This window comes from Puntigrus tetrazona, chromosome 1, assembly GCF_018831695.1.
Source record: "Puntigrus tetrazona isolate hp1 chromosome 1, ASM1883169v1, whole genome shotgun sequence".
NCBI lineage: Eukaryota > Metazoa > Chordata > Actinopteri > Cypriniformes > Cyprinidae > Puntigrus > Puntigrus tetrazona.
Window position 1 is genome coordinate 30,457,031 of NC_056699.1, and position 19,211 is coordinate 30,476,241.

Below are 19,211 nucleotides of genomic sequence, written 5' to 3' on the forward strand. Positions count from 1 at the left end.
AGGAGCAAAGAGAGAAAGAGTTGCTGCTTGAACGCTACAGAAATGATCCAAAACTGAAGCACTTGTTGTTTAATAAGCACAACCGCCACTACTGCTCCGGATGAAGAGCACGGTCCCTTCCCGAAACATCCTCCTTACCTTTAACCTGCAGCACAATTCTGTGTACAAATAAAATAAAAATGCAAACTAAAAGCTGATGGACCCATGCAAGTTTCCTGACTACTAAAACATAAAAGCATGTGTTTAATGTTCAAATGTGTAAGATGAAAACACGTTTTATATTTTCATACACGCACAGGAATGAAAGATTCATCTCAGATCACAATATTAGATTTGAGAAAGGTATATTACAGGAAATTATGTGCGTCATGAAAGCACATCACCTGCCACTTCCTCTCTTAGAATACATGTACTTTATGTAGTCATTTAGCAGATGCTTTTATCCAAACCAACAAAAGAGCAATAAAATTTCAAGGATACATATCATGCTATTGTTGTTCTTGAACAACTTGCATTTACTTTATGCATTTAAAATTCATAGTGTTTAAAATGTACATGCACACTGTTGCCACTGTGGTTTTAAGCTGGTCTTCCAGCTAGTGCCAAACCCCCTGTAAAAAGAACATCTAGAAAGGGCAAACGAGCAAAAGAAAAGTGGCACTTGTCTGGCACGACCATGATCCTTCCCACATTGGACCTAACTATAAATTACCTGGACCCGTCCCCTATAGATGCTTTTTCTGGAGTTGTCAGAGCAGTTTTTTTTTTTTTTTCAAGCACAGAGTAAAAGTAGCATCTAATTTGAATATTTATTCAGCTGTTATTGCTGTTAGTTTACTTTGTTTTTCAGATCTGCAAATCCTACTCGCTTCTCATGAGCTCTTCTAGAGTTGGCCCATAGTACGTGAGAGAGAGAATGGGAGGAATAAAACAGATCACCTTCCTATTTCTTGACATGCATTTCAAGACATCGCCAGAGGGCGCTATAATCTAAGGCCTTTTTTTATGTATTGAAACGCACTGCAGATTTTGTTTTGTGTAGCATAATGAAATGCAGCAACATTTTAAAAACATACCATAGTGCATTTAGATGCCACAAAACTGCAATATGTACATTTGTTTTCAAATGTTTAGGCCTAAATGTTGAGTTCAATTTGAAACATTACCGTCATTGTGCTTTGAAACGAATCTCTCTTGACTGGAGAAATGAAAGCTGAACATGTAGAACATAAGAATATGGTCCAAAGATTGAACTCTCATGCTCATTTTACCAGGCTGTCCAATGAATAAAGTGCGCTAAAACTGAAGGAGGTGGACTTCATCAAAGGGAGGGTGAATCCTACGAGTTGAGCTTCCTCCACAGCGAGTGAGAGAGCGTGAAGAAAATCTTTACGAAGACTAGACTTTCCCAAAGTCTTTCCTCTCAGTCTCCGACTAGAACATGGACAGGCTTCGGTGGAAACATGCACATCCAGCACCACTTCATTTATGGCACAGAAGATGTCACATTTGTTCCTGAAGTGACGGCTCGTTAGTTCTGTCCTTAAATGAAATCAACATGGGAAAAGTGCAATCGAAAGCCGGTAAGACACTAAAACGTATCAAGCGACTTTATTCTCACTCTTGTTTGTTTATTTATGTTTTAATAGCGCGTAAACGGAGAGAAAATCCAGAGGGTAAGGCGATGCATGTATAACGTTTATTATCCATACAGATATTACGTATGAAAAGGCTATTAAATGGGCGTTTGTGTTGTATTAGGAGATGTTTTCATGGAGGCTGAGTGTATTGGTGAAGTGGACAGAAACAAACAGGTAAGGTGACCATTTTTAATGTGCATGTTTAAGGGTTAAATCTTAAAGTTTTAATTGTTTAGTGAGTGCAACGTTTCTTGATAAAACCCAACTTTTATTAAACCATTATGAAACATTGCTAGATATTACATACATTATTTCTTAACATAGTAAACAGGCATTTATAGTCATTGCATACTGTCTTTTTATTGTAATATAGATGAAATGGACTACTAATCTGTTTAATATTATGCAGTGTGCGTTTTGCTTATTAAAATGTTCCCGTGAAAGCCCTTCATTTGTACGTTACATGAGCTTCTACGTTACATTTATTTTGGTTGTTATGACCTAATGTCTGGTGCTAAACTCCAAATACCAATAGTTTTTGTTTTTAGTTTTTACATGATAGACTGCAAGTTGCATTATTGTCTTTATTGTATTGGCTAACGTTGCAGTTAGTGTTTTACAGACAACAGCAATATATATATATATATATATAAAAATGTACATGTTTTAGTACAGAAAAAGCTTTAAAATGACCTTTTGTCCCCAATATCGGTATTTTTTGCGCTGAAACTCCAGCCACTCCAGTCTTCGCGACGCTTCGCCGTGTTCGACGTGGTTAGCAAAGCAAATATCAAACTAGCATTTCATTACTGTAAGAATACTAATCCTGAGATAAAGTAAGATTAACATCAATATTTGTAAAAACTGTTCACTGTCTGTTACCGTGCCGGTCGGGATGTCCATTTTGGCGATTGCTGACAGAAAGTGACAAATAAACGAAACGTCCGCTTGAAATGGTTTTCTTTGAAAAAGATTCAGAACGTCATACTTGAATTGATCGGGTTTTAAAGGAATCGGTTGAATGAACGAGTGACTAATTCATAAAGACAGTCGTATGGAACTGTAAGGGTCCCCTTTTCCTGCGGAACGGAATCCAGAGGCCCTGGTCGAAGGTCAATGCGTGTTCGCCTTTTCTTTGCGTCTCTTTAAAATCACCGATATTTAGAAATCTTTTGCATTTCCAATTGTAGTACTGACCTTATACATGATTTTACCTGACTCCAATCTTTCGTGATTTTAGTTATATATATTTATTTAAATGTAACTGCTGATCCTCTAGTTGTGATAAAATTTAGATCCTTAATTAACTACAATACTTCCTAGTTTCGACTTATCGCTCGTTAGGAGTCTGGGTCGCTTAGAGACCTTGTTTGGCCAGAACAGACTCACGACACATCTGGGCTAGTCCAGGTCTTAGTCAGAGGCTACCCGTGGATCGCTTACCTTAATGCAGCCATTTCCTCAATAGACTCAAAAAGAGTAATTTTTGTATGCGTTCCCTAAGTAATAGCATGTGTTGGAACCTTTTTTTAGCTTCTTTTAAGAAGAGACCAGGAGATCCTTGGTAAAGCAGGAGTTCGTTTTTATTTCGTTGCTGTAGTCATCTGCTAGTTTGAAGTTTATATGTTTCAAGGGGGAGGAGTACACAGAGGTGGAGACCAATAAAACAAAAGTATGCAAATGCGATCAGGAACTTAGCCCAGAACAGGAACTTTCCCGATCCTTGATCTATTTAGCATCCAAGTGTCATTCAAATGCATAGGTGAAACAAAAGGCACAGTTGTACCTTTAGGATTAGCATTCACACTTGACTTAGGACACCTACCAGATGTTCAAGAACTGAAAGACAAAAGATAACTGTCTCGGGGCTTGGGCTTCCTGCTCTTAGAATGTAAATCACAATACACATTCAGCATATACTGTTATATATTGGAGTCTGTGTTTAACCTTTTGTCAATTTGTAATACAACACATGCTAAGCCAGTTTGGTGGCCAGAAGTCAAGATCTCAAAAACGTGCCCCCGGCTCCATCCATTGATCGTGGATCTGACTCACCCTAGCACGCCAACAAAACACAGGTGGGGAGTACTGAGCAGGATTCCTTGTCGCTAATGAAAGAGAGCGCAGAAGTGTTGGCATCGCAGCTTTTGGAGCTAGAATGTGTGGATGATGCACAACCTCCTAAAGCGGAGCCAGACTTGGAGGGTTCAGGTGGCAGCGTAGATCTCACTAGTGCAGTTTGTCCAGAGAGCAGTACTGAACGGATGAGCAAGTAACCCACCTCTCTTTAGAGTGGGAGGAAGAAATGCACCTAGTCTGAGGAAAAGTCTAATTATGTTTACCAATTGAGTGCCAAAACACTAAATAAAAGCAGAATTGCTTGTTTAGAAATGGAGAAGAGTGATTTGGTGCATTGTGGGTAGACGGGACTTGTCTTGGTTGTGTGTTGCAACGCGTCTGGTGGAAGAAAAAAAAAATATTCAAGCTAATGAAAGCTGATGAGAGAAGAGTGAGTCTCATTCACTAACCGTATTTGTGTGTGTATGAATGTTTTGCACAGAAATCATAATTCTTTAATATCTTAGCACTTTTTTTGGTTTTTTTCTACATTTTAGCATAACATTTAGAACCAACTAGAACTGTATGTATGTAAAAATCAGTCCTGGTGGCCTTAGAAACATGAAATGGTGTAAGCCGAAAAGTTGGAAATTTGAACAGTTGAGGGACCCAAAAGTGTTTTAGCGTAAAAAAAATTGATGTATTTTAGATCTGGCATTGGCTTTGCATAAAAATGTATTTTTAGGCCCAAATAAAAGTCTTTATTTTGTGTTTAAAAGCCATTTATATGGAGATGGTTAGGGCACTAATTATGCTAATTGCTCATTTTAGGGACTTTTATGTAGAATAATCTGGATCTATTAACATTATAAGATAGTAAGAGCAAATATACATGCGTACCTTTTGAGAAGAATAGGGCAAGAATTTTGTGTAAGAACCATTTCTGTGCACATAAGAACACGGTTATAAGTGAATGTTGCAAAGTGTTAAACTCACAATGACATGGAAGTAGCGACAGGTATTTTATTCTATATGTGTATAGATCTGAGGGAAATGGATATTTGGAAAAGAAAAAAAATGTTAGGTGGCGACTTGGTTGTATCCATTGTTGTGTTGATTGCAGTCGATTGTAACAAAGAGGTGGGATTTATGCGTGCTGAACGGTTGGAGACATGAACCTACATCATCGTAGAGAAGTCTGTCATTTTCACTGGAAGATCCACTTCATTTAACAGTTACAAGGTTTTCGTTTCAAGCGAAGCAACGCCACTTTGGCCATCTCTACAAGTCTTGCTGTGGGTGCCATGAGAGAAAGCTTCATCTGTATTAGATTGGAAAGTCATTCTTTCTTAAGTTCAAATGAACGGAAATTAAATGGATGAATTTTGGACGTAGTTGTATCTTTCTGAGAAGAAAATGGAATGTTTACGTGCAGAAGAAATATGAAAGCATCCATCCAATGTTTCTTGGCTCTTACAGTTACACTGAATGAGTGTGAAGCCATCGTTAAGACCTGAACTTTTTGCCCTGTTTTGTTTTTAGTTCTACAGCTCTCTGATGCTCTGTTCTCTTATTTAAAAAAAAAACACTAATGTTGTTTTTATTTCATCTAATCAAGTCACATTAATACAAGTGCAGATTGCACAGTGCACATTTCATGTTAAAAATTAGTGTTTTGAAATCTTCAAACCGTTTATTCTTCAACTATTGTCATATTGTCCTGCAGAAGACCTTGTTCGCTTCCAAAAGGTTACCCTTCATGTAAACTTACACTCCTGAAAATGTGAGGGCATTTATTACCTTATCTATTGTGACTACTACACACAATACCTCTGATTATCCTGTGTTGTGTATTTAATTTGGGCTCATGAATAACATATATATATATATATATATATATATATATATATATATATATATATATATATATATATATATATATATATATATAAAAAGGCACTTCACAGGTCTTCTGAAGCAATAGTGAGATAACAACAGTGCTTTTAATTTTTGTTTGTGTGCCGAACTATGTATATGTTCTATACATAGAAAGTCATTCATTTTAACAACAAAACCTGTATCAAAATTGCATTATGTCTCTTATTTTATGCACGGCTTATAAGGCCAAATTAATCATCTGTTTACCAATTATCAAACATTTGCAGAAGGCCTCATCACATCCCTCACCGACGAAACATACTGTGCAGTAATCAAGAGGCTTTTCAAGGATAAGGTTTCCAGGTTAAATACAATTTAAGATTTGTAGACGGCATCTGTGGCATTCTATTGGTTGCCACATTATCCTTTTAGTTTGTACAACAAAAGCAATGTATTTAAAACATAATTCATACACCGTTCCTAGATCTTAAAGTGTATTTGAACCAGACTATTTCTATTACTGATACATGATTGTTGGAAGGTCATAGATTTGGAGAAATTTAGTTTTCATTTGTTTTCTTTAATTTACTGTGCTCATCAGTGTGCCTTTTTTGTACTTTCTTATTTATATACATGTTGCCTAATTATGTTAGTGTTTGCTGTGTCAATCAAATACAATCAACTTTACATATTCATGAACTGATAAAAAAAATTTGAATTTCTTTTTTCAGACAGAATAGTTTTTGGCTCGTGTTGACAGCAGCCTCGTGTTTGTATTATACTGAACAGGTTGCCATGTTCTGACTGTCTTTTAATGACATTACTGTTAGAAAGGTCTGTGGCCCTAGAGAGGTGTCTTTTATTGACATTATGAAATGAGGGATAAATGTAGATTTGGTGGTTATAGTTTTGTGTATTTAGTTTTGTTTTTCTCCCCCAAACAAAGTTTTGCATTGGAAGTGATGGCCAGTGTTTTTCTGTTTTATTTCATTTTTTTTTTTTTTTTTTTTTTTTTACAAATTTGACATTGTGTGTAGTAACAACCATTTTTACATCCATTTATGGTGGTGGTATTTCTTTCTTTCTTTTTGTTTTATTTTGGGAAACATAACCGTTAACATTTGCATCGTCATTTGCACTTTCATAGACTATACTTGATACATTCCCAGTTTGTATGATGTGTAGCCAATAAACAGAAAGTATTGGTAAAGGTTTGCTTGGATTAAAAAGTTTAAAGTGCAGTCCTGTTTTGTTGTGGTTCATGAAAAACTAATGCATCAAACATACTTTGACATTAAACAGTGAAATCCAGTTCAATCTTTTTCCTGACGGATTTGTTGATTTATTTTTAGTTGAAATATATTTTTTTTTTTGAAAAGGTTAGCCTTTTCCTAAACTTGCTTTCTAACGTCGATTTGTGTAACTTCTTATTTTGAGTATCGCTTAAAAAACACCCTGTATCGTCTGTAGACGATGTCGCTTTTCTTTTCAGTGTTTTGGCCTGAGTTTTTAACGACATTTGAAAGAAATATGGTTGATTAAAATTGAACGCTTGCACGAGACAAACAACTATTCTAGTTTTAGCACGCGATATGGAGCCGTCGCCGCCTTTCGGCGCCGCAACGTCTACATCAGGGTGTCCTGCACTCGGTCCTGGAGGGCCGGTGTCCTGCAGAGTTTAGATTCAACCCTGCTAAAACACATATACTATGCATGAAGTACTGAAGTACTTGATTAGCTGGATCAGGTGTGTTTAATTAGGGTTGCATCTAAACTCTGCAGGACACCGCCCTCCAGGACCGAGTGCAGGACACCCTGGTCTACATCAACGCTGTCAAGCCTTTAAAACCATATACGTACAAAACTTGCTAATCTTGTTGTCCTTTTATTTTCCGGTCCAAACAGGAAATCCACAGACGGCTCCGCACGGTTACGTATATGCAAATAGTTGATTGTTAAAGTATATTGCCATCGACTAAACCTGCAGATCTGAGGTAAGTGCATCACGTCCAGTCATATATCCTCATTTGAAGCTTGTTTTTATATATAGAATTAGTTTTTAACCTCTGCTCAAACACATTTATTTTTTTGCTAAAAGGATGTAATACCTGGAGTTTGTCTGTCACTCCCCATCAGAGTTTTCAAATCAAGAAGTTGTCTTTTTCACCGCAGTACCAGTTCGTTCAGAAAAAGCTCTATTTTGACTCATAAGGACACCTTGCTGTTAAAAAGAAACTGTCGGGTGAAATTAACCACTTAATTACGGCACATTCAAACTCAAGTTTTTATTTTATTAACAGGAATTTTCAGTACAATTTTAAAAACATAAATCTCACGCTTGGATTACAACGGAATGAACATGACACGTTTTCTACAGTAACATTTCTAACATTTTAACAGTTGAACAGAAAAAGTAAATAGAAACTGATTTTGCAACAATTTGACCAGACCAGTTGATTTCTGATCTTCTAGCTCTGTGAGGAATCTGTGGTCTTGAGCTCAGGTTGCCTGTTCACTGCCTTTCAGTATCTTGCTCTTGTTGAGATGAGGAGAGTCTGTGCTGGTGTCCAAAAGATGTGCCTGACACAGAATCCAACCATTGTTTTAATTTTAGCTGAAGTTACGCACAATATTTCTGCCTATTTTTTATTGATTAAAGAATAATTTGTTCAGTTGAACATTTCTGGAACTCACATTGCTTAAATTGATGATAGTGGAGATTATGTCTCCAGTGGCCATCTCATTATTGACCAGGTTTACCGAGGGGTTTGTTTCCTTGCGCTGCGTGAGTGTCCTGATCCTTCGGCTTAATCTTCTCCTCTATAAGCCTGCAAGACATTGAAGATGAGGATCAATTTGACTGAATACGTCCGTGTCCACAAATGTACCTGGAAAGTAAAGTAGGTTTTCAGTTTTGTTTCGTTTTTCTACCCACTTTTCTAGCTCTCGCTTAATGGTGAAGTATTCATCCATGTTTTTTTTCAGCGCTGACACGACGAGGACTAAATTTTCGTAGTTCTCTACAGTGAGGTTCTTTGGATAGCCCCTCCTCAATGACTTTTGATGCTTAATCTTGTTTATTTTCTTAAGCACCTCGTCCACATGGATCATGTCCTCAGCTTCCAGTTTGGCATTGAGTGTCGAGTCCTGTTTTAGAAACATTCAACTTTAAAACATAAAAATAAAATCAAGGAATAAATTTTACTCTATTAAACAGACATTTAAAAGTTCAGTGTCTAAATTTTTATTTATTTATTTTTTTTTTTCTGAAAGGCAAAAATGCCAAAAATACGACTGGCTTAAAAACGTAAGTTAGATGTAACAATAAATTAAAACAAATTTATTTATGTTTTGTGTTTGAATTTATTATTTGTTACCAGTTATTAATGTTAACCAAAACCATAAAACATTCAATTCAATCATTTCAGCTAGTTGCTGAGAACAATTTTCTCATTTTTGTTTTGGTTCACAAACTAAAATGACTAAAACCGATAATCTAAAAACTAAGCACAAAACGAATGACATAGATTTAAAAGTAAATAATTCAGTCAAAAACAAAACAAAACAACCAAATGAAGTGAAATCTTGTACTTCATTTTTAACATTTGTGACAAAATGTCTTAAAATGTGCCAATTTTTATTTGATTCGACATTGTTGATTGATTGTTTTTTTCGTATTAATATAGATATAATTGATATAATAGATTATATTTATACTCATGAAATGGAGAGTGGTTCTTCCCTGTGCAAAGATTCCAAAATTGTCCAAAAATATTTTGTCCTGAATTGGTCTTTAATGGCCCAAGTCAAAAGAGGCCACCTATTTCTGGTCCTTACCTCGAAGAAAGAATCAGCTGTTGGACTCTCTGGTTCAGCCTGCTGCTTCTGTACTTCAGCGATATTGCCTTGTATCCAAGAATCGAACACTGAAAGCAGTAGGCCGCTAAGTAAGATGAATGTCGAGAAGTACAGCAAGGCCCAAAACGTGTTTCCCATTTCATCTCTGGAAAACATAAGTAATGTAACTGTGAATTCATTCTAGACAGAAAAAAGCTGGAGAAAGTGAGTATTGTGATGAATGAGTAAGTGTAAAAGCAGTAAGTGGTACTCTTGTATTTTCTTATAGATATCCATCCATGAGTCTTGGGTTATGCAGACAAACAAAGTGTAAAATGTTGAAGACACATTCCCAAAGGCTGATGGATGACTAGTACTGAACAGTTCGACCCCAGCAAGAGCAAAAGCCTAAGAAACAATTCAAATAAATACAATTAAAAACTGAGCAACAAAAACAACAAAGTTATAAAGTGTAAATATGTATACGTACCAGAAAGAAAACCGCGCTAATAAAAAGATCGTTTTCATCTCTACGAAGGTCTTCACACAGTTGCTTTCAGTGTCATTTGCATTTGTTGCGTGGAACAAAGACAAAGGATCGGGCGAATCAAACGCAGACATCTAAAAAGAGCAAATGAACCGGTGAGTATGCATAATTATTCTATATTCTATGTGTCATGTTATAAAAATGTTATGAAATTGTCTATACATATCCTGTATATCCTGCTCTTTTTTGTACATAACGATCTGTTAATTGTTTACACATACTCACTGTAAATTCCCCCTTCTCATCTGTAATTTAATTTGTACATATTTATCACATATTTATCTTTGTAATTTATATTTGTACCTATATCCTGCACTTGCTGCTTATTGCACTCCTGGTTAGACCTAAACTGCATTTCGTTACCTTGTACTTGTACATGTGTAATGACAATAAAGTTGAATCTAATCTAATAACATGTGCTCTTAGTAACGGTAGTAGTCAGTTCAGCTGGTTAGTAGCTGTTTTTTGTTCTCTTAAGTATGGAAATAAAACATACTTTGTTAAAAAATTGAACTTAAAAATTCCACACCTGAAAATGGAAAGTGCGTCGGGATCAGAGGTGACCCTTTGTCCCACAAACAGAGTCAGGGTGATCAGAAGGTTTGTGATGTTCCCCAGCTCTGGAGAGATTTTAACACTGTAAGATTTTAGTCACTGCAAATGTATTGGGTTTTTTTTTTTTTTTTTTTTTTTGAAAGCAACACCATGAAGTTGTGTTTTGATATGATGGGGTGTTAAGAGTGCCACAAAGTAACAGCTTAAAGAAAATACTACAATGCACATTTCACAAGTACATAAAAAAGGAATAAAAAATAAAGCCCACACTGAAGCAATTACTTTCATGTTACTTTTTCCTTTTTGTAAATAACTTACAGTATTCCTTCTTAAAAAAAGAAGAGAGAATGAGAAAAAGGTAAAAATACCCTCCAGAACATCTTGAAGCCATTACACCACCTGACCAGAGTTTCCAGTGCAAAGACTATCAGAAAAATCTGTTCACATAAATATAGCACAAATCCATGTTTCTAAAAAAGGAAAGAAATGTCATTATAAGGTTTACTGAAATCATACACAGTGTAAGTTCTGAAGATGCAAGCCAATGCACACATAAAGGCACCTCTGCCATCTCACCTGTGAAATGAATGTGATTGTTTGGAGGACTGCAATTATGGAGTCGCTTACAACACAGCTTATTATCAGGAAACGGAGGACCTTCAAATAGTTTTTCTATATATCCAAACAGAAAGCCTTCTATCACTGTCATTTCACTACCTGCTTTCATCTAGTGCAGTGGTTTTCAACTCAGGGGCGCGGCCCCCAGTGGGCCGCAACGGTATTGCAGGGGGGCCGCCAGTTATTATCAATAGAAATAATAATATTGCTAATGTACGTAAAAATGTGTAGTAATAATTAAATATCATAATTAATTAAATAAAAAAAAAAATAAACTGTTACTATGCGTTCACTATTCCAGGTCGTTGATTGGTTTAAAAACAACCCGCCGATTTAGGCTATGTAACATATTTTTGCTGCATACATTTAAATTTTTTTAATTTTTTTGCAGTGGGCCGCGGAAACATATGTGTTTGGTTGTGTGGGCTGTGAGTTAAAAAAGGTTGGGAACCACTGATCTAGTGAACTACCTACTGGTCAGCCCTGCTAAAAACCCCACCACAAAATAACAATAGAATGTTTTGTTTTCCACTACAAATACCATTACAAACCCAGGCTAACGTTACAGTTAGTGTTTTACAGACAAAAGTGAATATAAAAAATGTAGAAAAAGCTTTCAAATGACCCTTTGTCCCTCAATATCGATATTTTTTTTCCGCTGAAACTCCAGCCATCCAGTCTTCGTCGACGCTCGCCGTGCCTGACGTGATTAGCAAAGCAAATATCAAAATAGCATTTCATTACTGTAAGAATACTAATCTGACTGAGATAAAGTAAGATTAACATCAAAATTTGTAAAAACTGTTCACTGTCTGTTACTGTACCGGGTCGGATGTACCCTGTTGTCCATTTTGTCGGCTGCTGACAGAAAGTGACAAATTATATGAAACGTCCGTTTTCTTTGAAAAAAGATTCAGAACGTCATACTTGAATCGATTGGGGTTTTAAAGGAATCGGTTGAATGAACGAGTGACTAATTCATAAAGACAGTCGTATGGAACAAACGCAGAACAAACCTGTTATCTTTATGTATAAATATATAAATTAATACATCAGTCAGTATATTTGGCTCAAATTCAGGCTAGGTCTAGTACATTGAGTAGAATGTAATGTAATACATTCAAACTAATATTTGACACATTTAAAACAACATCAATTTTACAGTATAAAATGGGTAAAAAGGGGCTTGGCGGTGAAGGAAGGGAAGATCTGTTTGTAAAAGTGTTACTAAACAAGTAATATGTAACGATCCTCACTTAGAAAGCATATATTTCGTGGTGCAGTGTATTATTATTAGTTTAAATAAAGGTCAAACAATAAAACAATGTCAAACAATGTCACATTTTGTCGCTTGTAGTTTCTTCTTCACTCAGCATTTATTATGTGGTTTATCTTAAAAGGTTACAATTGTTACAGAATAAAATAGATCACCTTCCTATTTCTTGACATGCATTTCAAGACATCGCCAGAGGGCGCTATAATCTAAGGCCTTTTTTTATGTATTGAAACGCACTGCAGATTTTGTTTTGTGTAGCATAATGAAATGCAGCAACATTTTAAAAACATACCATAGTGCATTTAGATGCCACAAAACTGCAATATGTACATTTGTTTTCAAATGTTTAGGCCTAAATGTTGAGTTCAATTTGAAACATTACCGTCATTGTGCTTTGAAACGAATCTCTCTTGACTGGAGAAATGAAAGCTGAACATGTAGAACATAAGAATATGGTCCAAAGATTGAACTCTCATGCTCATTTTACCAGGCTGTCCAATGAATAAAGTGCGCTAAAACTGAAGGAGGTGGACTTCATCAAAGGGAGGGTGAATCCTACGAGTTGAGCTTCCTCCACAGCGAGTGAGAGAGCGTGAAGAAAATCTTTACGAAGACTAGACTTTCCCAAAGTCTTTCCTCTCAGTCTCCGACTAGAACATGGACAGGCTTCGGTGGAAACATGCACATCCAGCACCACTTCATTTATGGCACAGAAGATGTCACATTTGTTCCTGAAGTGACGGCTCGTTAGTTCTGCCCTTAAAGGAAATCAACATGGGAAAAGTGCAATCGAAAGCCGGTAAGACACTAAAACGTATCAAGCGACTTTATTCTCACTCTTGTTTGTTTATTTATGTTTTAATAGCGCGTAAACGGAGAGAAAATCCAGAGGGTAAGGCGATGCATGTATAACGTTTATTATCCATACAGATATTACGTATGAAAAGGCTATTAAATGGGCGTTTGTGTTGTATTAGGAGATGTTTTCATGGAGGGCTGAGTGTATTGGTGAAGTGGACAGAAACAAACAGGTAAGGTGACCATTTTTAATGTGCATGTTTAAGGGTTAAATCTTAAAGTTTTAATTGTTTAGTGAGTGCAACGTTTCTTGATAAAACCTAACTTTTATTAAACCATTATGAAACATTGCTAGATATTACATACATTATTTCTTAACATAGTAAACAGGCATTTATAGTCATTGCATACTGTCTTTTTATTGTAATATAGATGAAATGGACTACTAATCTGTTTAATATTATGCAGTGTGCGTTTTGCTTATTAAAATGTTCCCGTGAAAGCCCTTCATTTGTACGTTACATGAGCTTCTACGTTACATTTATTTTGGTTGTTATGACCTAATGTCTGGTGCTAAACTCCAAATACCAATAGTTTTTGTTTTTAGTTTTTTTACATGATAGACTGCAAGTTGCATTATTGTCTTTATTGTATTGGCTAACGTTGCAGTTAGTGTTTTACAGACAACAGCGAATATATATATATATATATAAAAAATGTACATGTTTTAGTACAGAAAAAGCTTTAAAATGACCTTTTGTCCCCCAATATCGGTATTTTTGCGCTGAAACTCCAGCCACTCCAGTCTTCGCCGACGCTCGCCGTGCCCGACGTGGTTAGCAAAGCAAATATCAAACTAGCATTTCATTACTGTAAGAATACTAATCCTGAGATAAAGTAAGATTAACATCAATATTTGTAAAAACTGTTCACTGTCTGTTACCGTACCGGGTCGGGATGTCCATTTTGGCGATTGCTGACAGAAAGTGACAAATAAACGAAACGTCCGTTTGAAATGGTTTTCTTTGAAAAAGATTCAGAACGCCATACTTGAATTGATCGGGGTTTTAAAGGAATCGGTTGAATGAACGAGTGACTAATTCATAAAGACAGTCGTATGGAACTGTAAGGGTCCCCCTTTTCCTGCGGAACGGAATCCAGAGGCCCTGGTCGAAGGTCAATGCGTGTTCGGCCTTTTCTTTGCGTCTCTTTAAAAATCACCGATATTTAGAAATCTTTTGCATTTCCAATTGTAGTACTGACCTTATACATGATTTTACCTGACTCCAATCTTTCGTGATTTTAGTTATATATATTTATTTAAATGTAACTGCTGATCCTCTAGTTGTGATAAAATTTAGATCCTTAATTAACTACAATACTTCCTAGTTTCGACTTATCGTTCGTTAGGAGTCTGGGTCGCTTAGAGACCTTGTTTGGCCAGAACAGACTCACGACACATCTGGGCTAGTCCAGGTCTTAGTCAGAGGCTACCCCGTGGATCGCTTACCTTAATGCAGCCATTTCCTCAATAGACTCAAAAAGAGTAATTTTTGTATGCGTTCCCTAAGTAATAGCATGTGTTGGAACCTTTTTTAGCTTCTTTTTAAGAAGAGACCAGGAGATCCTTGGTAAAGCAGGAGTTCGTTTTTATTTCGTTGCTGTAGTCATCTGCTAGTTTGAAGTTTATATGTTTCAAGGGGAGGAGTACACAGAGGTGGAGACCAATAAAACAAAAGTATGCAAATGCGATCAGGAACTTAGCCCAGAACAGGAACTTTCCCGATCCTTGATCTATTTAGCATCCAAGTGTCATTCAAATGCATAGGTGAAACAAAAGGCACAGTTGTACCTTAGGATTAGCATTCACACTTGACTTAGGACACCTACCAGATGTTCAAGAACTGAAAGACAAAAGATAACTGTCTCGGGCTTGGGCTTCCTGCTCTTAGAATGTAAATCACAATACACATTCAGCATATACTGTTATATATTGGAGTCTGTGTTTAACCTTTTGTCAATTTGTAATACAACACATGCTAAGCCAGTTTGGTGGCCAGAAGTCAAGATCTCAAAAACGTGCCCCGGCTCCATCCATTGATCGTGGATCTGACTCACCCTAGCACGCCAACAATGCGGAAAACCTCAGAAGTCACTAACCTACTAGAAAAGTTATTTCAGACAATATTATAAGTGAACCGAGATTGACGTTTATTTTGCCAGGCAAGAATAGTTTCCAAATTGGTATAATTCATAAACATTTGCACAACTGTTCAGCAGTAGTACAAAAATAACGCTAAACAAACTAAAGCAAACTTAAAAGGTCATTTATACCTGGTCTTTAGAAAAGTACATAGTATGGTGTATGAGGACACACTCCACGCTACGGGCCGATCTGGCTACAGAATCGCCGCTTTGTTGTGTTTTGTCACTTTCCTTATATACTCAGACCAGACAAAGAGATCCCAAATTTAGTTGTAAAACCTTTCGGTGTTTAGGCTCCCGTGCTCCAGGGTCACACCTGGCTGGAACACGTTCAGAGACCCAAAAGGAGGGCACACCTCCTTCTCAACAGAACTCAGTTCTACCAAGTTTTAATCTTTCCCATAATATAAGTGATTACTGTGAAATTGAGACCAATTTACCAATCGCACTGAGACCTTTCAAATGAGACCGATAGATGAAAGTGAAGAACAATAGGTTCACAAGACACATGATATATATAATGCCTTATTCCTAATTAAACCAATTAGGGTGTTGTTTACTCTCTTTTTTGTTCCTTTGGATATCCCTTCTTAGAATAGTCTTATTGCACTTACAGGTTTTGATTCAGCTCCTTACAGAACAAACGCAGACGCGATGGGAGTGAAATAAATACGCTTTAAACAAATAGTGACTCGAGGAAATAGATCATAGTAATATTTTCCCCCCACTGGACTGTACCATTAATGCAGGTGTTTTCAAGCTGTCATCTTTATGTATAAATATATAATTTAATACATCAGTCAGTATATTTGAATTCAGGCTAGGCCTACTATATTGAGTAGAATGTAATGTAGTGTAATGTAATGAAACAAAATCTTTTCAAACTAATATTTGACACATTTAAAATAACATGTTCAATTTTACAGTATAAAATAGGATTATAAAACGGTATGAAAAGGGGCTCAGCTCTAATGGCGGTGAAGGAAGAAGGGAGGATCTGCTTGTAAAAGTGTTACTAAAAAGTAATATGTAACAATCCTCATTTAGAAAGCATATATTTCGTGGTGCAGTATATTATTATTAGTTTAAATAAAGGTCGTAAAATTAGTATGTATGAATGTATCAGAGTGATCATCTGCTGTCCTGCTTAGTTATTGATGGAGAAACAAAGAGAAAACAAACAATATCACGTTTTGTCGCTTGCAGTTTCTTCTTCACTCAGCATTTCTCATGTGGTTTATCTTAAAAGGTTACAATTTGATAATGGCTAATACCACAAAGAAGGATTTTAGGATGGATAGTAGGGCTATGCACATTGTGTCGCAGGCTTAGCGTTTTGTTGCTGGAATATTTGGTGTTTTCTGTTACTATTTGTGTATTAACGTTTGCCTGTTGCTCTGTTTCCTGTTTGTCGTTAAAGTGGTCTTTCAGCTAGTGCCCTCTAAAACTAACCAAAACCAGTCTAACTGTAACATTTAATATGTAACATCAATAAATAATGTAATTATTATAATGTTTTTACATTTAGAGCGAAATGCTTTACAGAGCTGTTATCCGTTTACATGTTTAATTTCTGTCCAATCTGGCCTCTTAAAACTAATCAGGGTTTTTAAGCTTGGGGAGCTTGTTTGTATTTGTACTGTATAAGTATTTGTCAGTGTCTGTACAGTACTAGTGTTGATGTGTTTACTGCTTCTCCTGAGAAGATGCTTGTGTAGTTCCAAATTCTCAGAGTTCCGCTCACTGTTGTGACATCATAATGAAGCGTCTGTTCTGGCCGCTGTAAACCGCTGTTCTGAATAATTTTCTTCTGTTGGTGTGTTAGGAGTGAAAAGAGCGAAAGCTACTTTCGTGACTTTGTGCAACTATTGACGACAAATACTGAATTTGCTTTCAGCAGTCATTGTCCACAATGGCACTGTTGAGGAGTGTATTCAGACAACTTTTTGAGCGTTTTGCTCACTTCTTGCGCAGGAGGGAGACACCTTTGAGGGCACAGCAGCGTCCAGCGCAAGACCTGGCGGCCCTAGAGAAACCTCCAGAGGCATCTGCGACAAAAACGGGTGAGAGCGAGGCCTTCAACATCACTGCCGGAAACCAGAAGCGCAGGAGGAGACGCCGCCAGGTAAGTTACCTGAGATACCAGCTTGCACTGAAAAACAAAAAAAGGTTTGGAATCAATTTTCACTTAGACATTACTAGTAAATTTCACAATTGTTTATAAAGAAACCTCAACACGCAGAATTAAATGTAACATTCTGAAAAAAGTGCTTTATTAATTAAATGTAACTGAAAAAGAAACAGTGCTGAAATAGTACTGTCTGTAATACAATACAATAATCTTTATTCACAAACTTGAAACATAATATTTTTACAGTATGGAGAGAAAGAGAAGGAAAGGCAGGTGAAGAGAAAGGTGAAGAAGGAGAGAGGGATGAATGCAGTAGGAAAAAATAAAGACGAGGCTGACGAAGAAAGAGAGACACTTAACCCTGAAAAGAGAAAGGATAGAGGACATGCGCTGCAGAAAAAAAAAAGAGAGATGGAGAGTCTAGAAATTGTGATGGAGGGAGGAAGCGAGCATAGAGAGGTTGGAGAAAAAAAGAAAAGGAAGAAAAAACTGAAGGAGCAAAAGACTACTGAGCCAACTCCACGTCTTGTGGAGGCGAAACCTCTGCTCATTCTAGTCACTCCTCCAGTGAGAGCTTCCTTACTGAAGCCAATAGAAGGAAAACTTCCAGTGCTTTCAGGAGTCTGTGAAGACCTTCTTCCACCCGCTGCTCCTTCAAGCCCCTGCCTCCAGTGACTAAACTGCCCGCGTGTCCTCAAAATCCAGTTCCTGCACCAGAGGAAGTGTCTCTGCTATGGCCTCCTCTTCAGGTGGATCCTCCCGAGCCGCCGGCAGTTCCTCCACATCCCACTCCAGCACCTGAAGAAGTGTTTTCCCTCCGGACGCTCCCACCTGAGTCCTTCCAAACAACTGGTGGTGCCTCCGAGCCCCGCTCCTAAACATGAAGAAGTTGTTGATCTGCAACATTCTTCATCTCAGGTTTATCCTTCCAGTCCCGTGGGACCTCAGCCGCCCACTTCTTCTCAGTTTGAGCCGCCCGCCGCAACTCACGCTCATTGACATAGAGGATGACATAGAGTCAGAGTTCATGGACTACACAGGGAACTATCAGGCCTGGAACTTACCCAAGTCTGAAAGCCCCCGATCGATGGAGGCTGAAATCAGACCGAGGAAGACGATTGCTTGGTTGGAGAGTGACAGCGAGTTGCTAGAGGAAGCGGTAGAGGTCCAGGGATGTGAGGAAAAGAAAGATAACCCTGATGAAATGGGAGACTCCAGTTCCATGGAAGGGCATCTGGATGGCGCCGCACAGAACAAAAAGAGTTGGAGACCCAGCACAATGCGAAGGTCCAGGAAGTGCCACAGAGCCGAAGAAAAGTGTCCCGCTTTTCTGTTCGCCTGGGCAGAAAAGAAGACCAAGGAAAGGGAGGAGAAGAAAATATTGAAAGAGAAGGAGCAAAGAGAGAAAGAGTTGCTGCTTGAACGCTACAGAAATGATCCAAAACTGAAGCACTTGTTGTTTAATAAGCACAACCGCCACTACTGCTCCGGATGAAGAGCACGGTCCCTTCCCGAACATCCTCCTTACCTTTAACCTGCAGCACAATTCTGTGTACAAATAAAATAAAAATGCAAACTAAAAGCTGATGGACCCATGCAAGTTTCCTGACTACTAAAACATAAAAGCATGTGTTTAATGTTCAAATGTGTAAGATGAAAACACGTTTT

At 37.3% G+C, this 19,211-nt stretch overlaps 1 protein-coding gene across 1 annotated transcript; it reads left to right on the forward strand.

Annotated features, from left to right (window-relative positions):
• Positions 1–1,199: 1,199 nt before the first annotated feature.
• On the forward strand, positions 1,200–18,218 carry LOC122349673 (stress response protein NST1-like). Its single transcript, XM_043245800.1, has 4 exons — positions 1,200–1,583; positions 1,762–1,814; positions 17,387–17,537; positions 17,790–18,218. The coding sequence occupies exons 1-4, from the start codon at positions 1,548–1,550 to the stop codon at positions 18,216–18,218; spliced, it is 669 nt and encodes a 222-aa protein (XP_043101735.1). The 5' UTR covers positions 1,200–1,547.
• Positions 18,219–19,211: the final 993 nt, after the last annotated feature.

Coding starts and splice junctions, on each gene's coding strand:
- LOC122349673 (XM_043245800.1), top strand. CDS start 1,548: ATGAAATCAACATGGGAAAAGTGCAATCGAAAGCCG. Junction 1,584..1,761: donor AAAAGTGCAATCGAAAGCCG/GTAAGACACTAA, acceptor GTGTTGTATTAG/GAGATGTTTTCATGGAGGCT. Junction 1,815..17,386: donor AAGTGGACAGAAACAAACAG/GTAAGGTGACCA, acceptor CTTCTTGCGCAG/GAGGGAGACACCTTTGAGGG.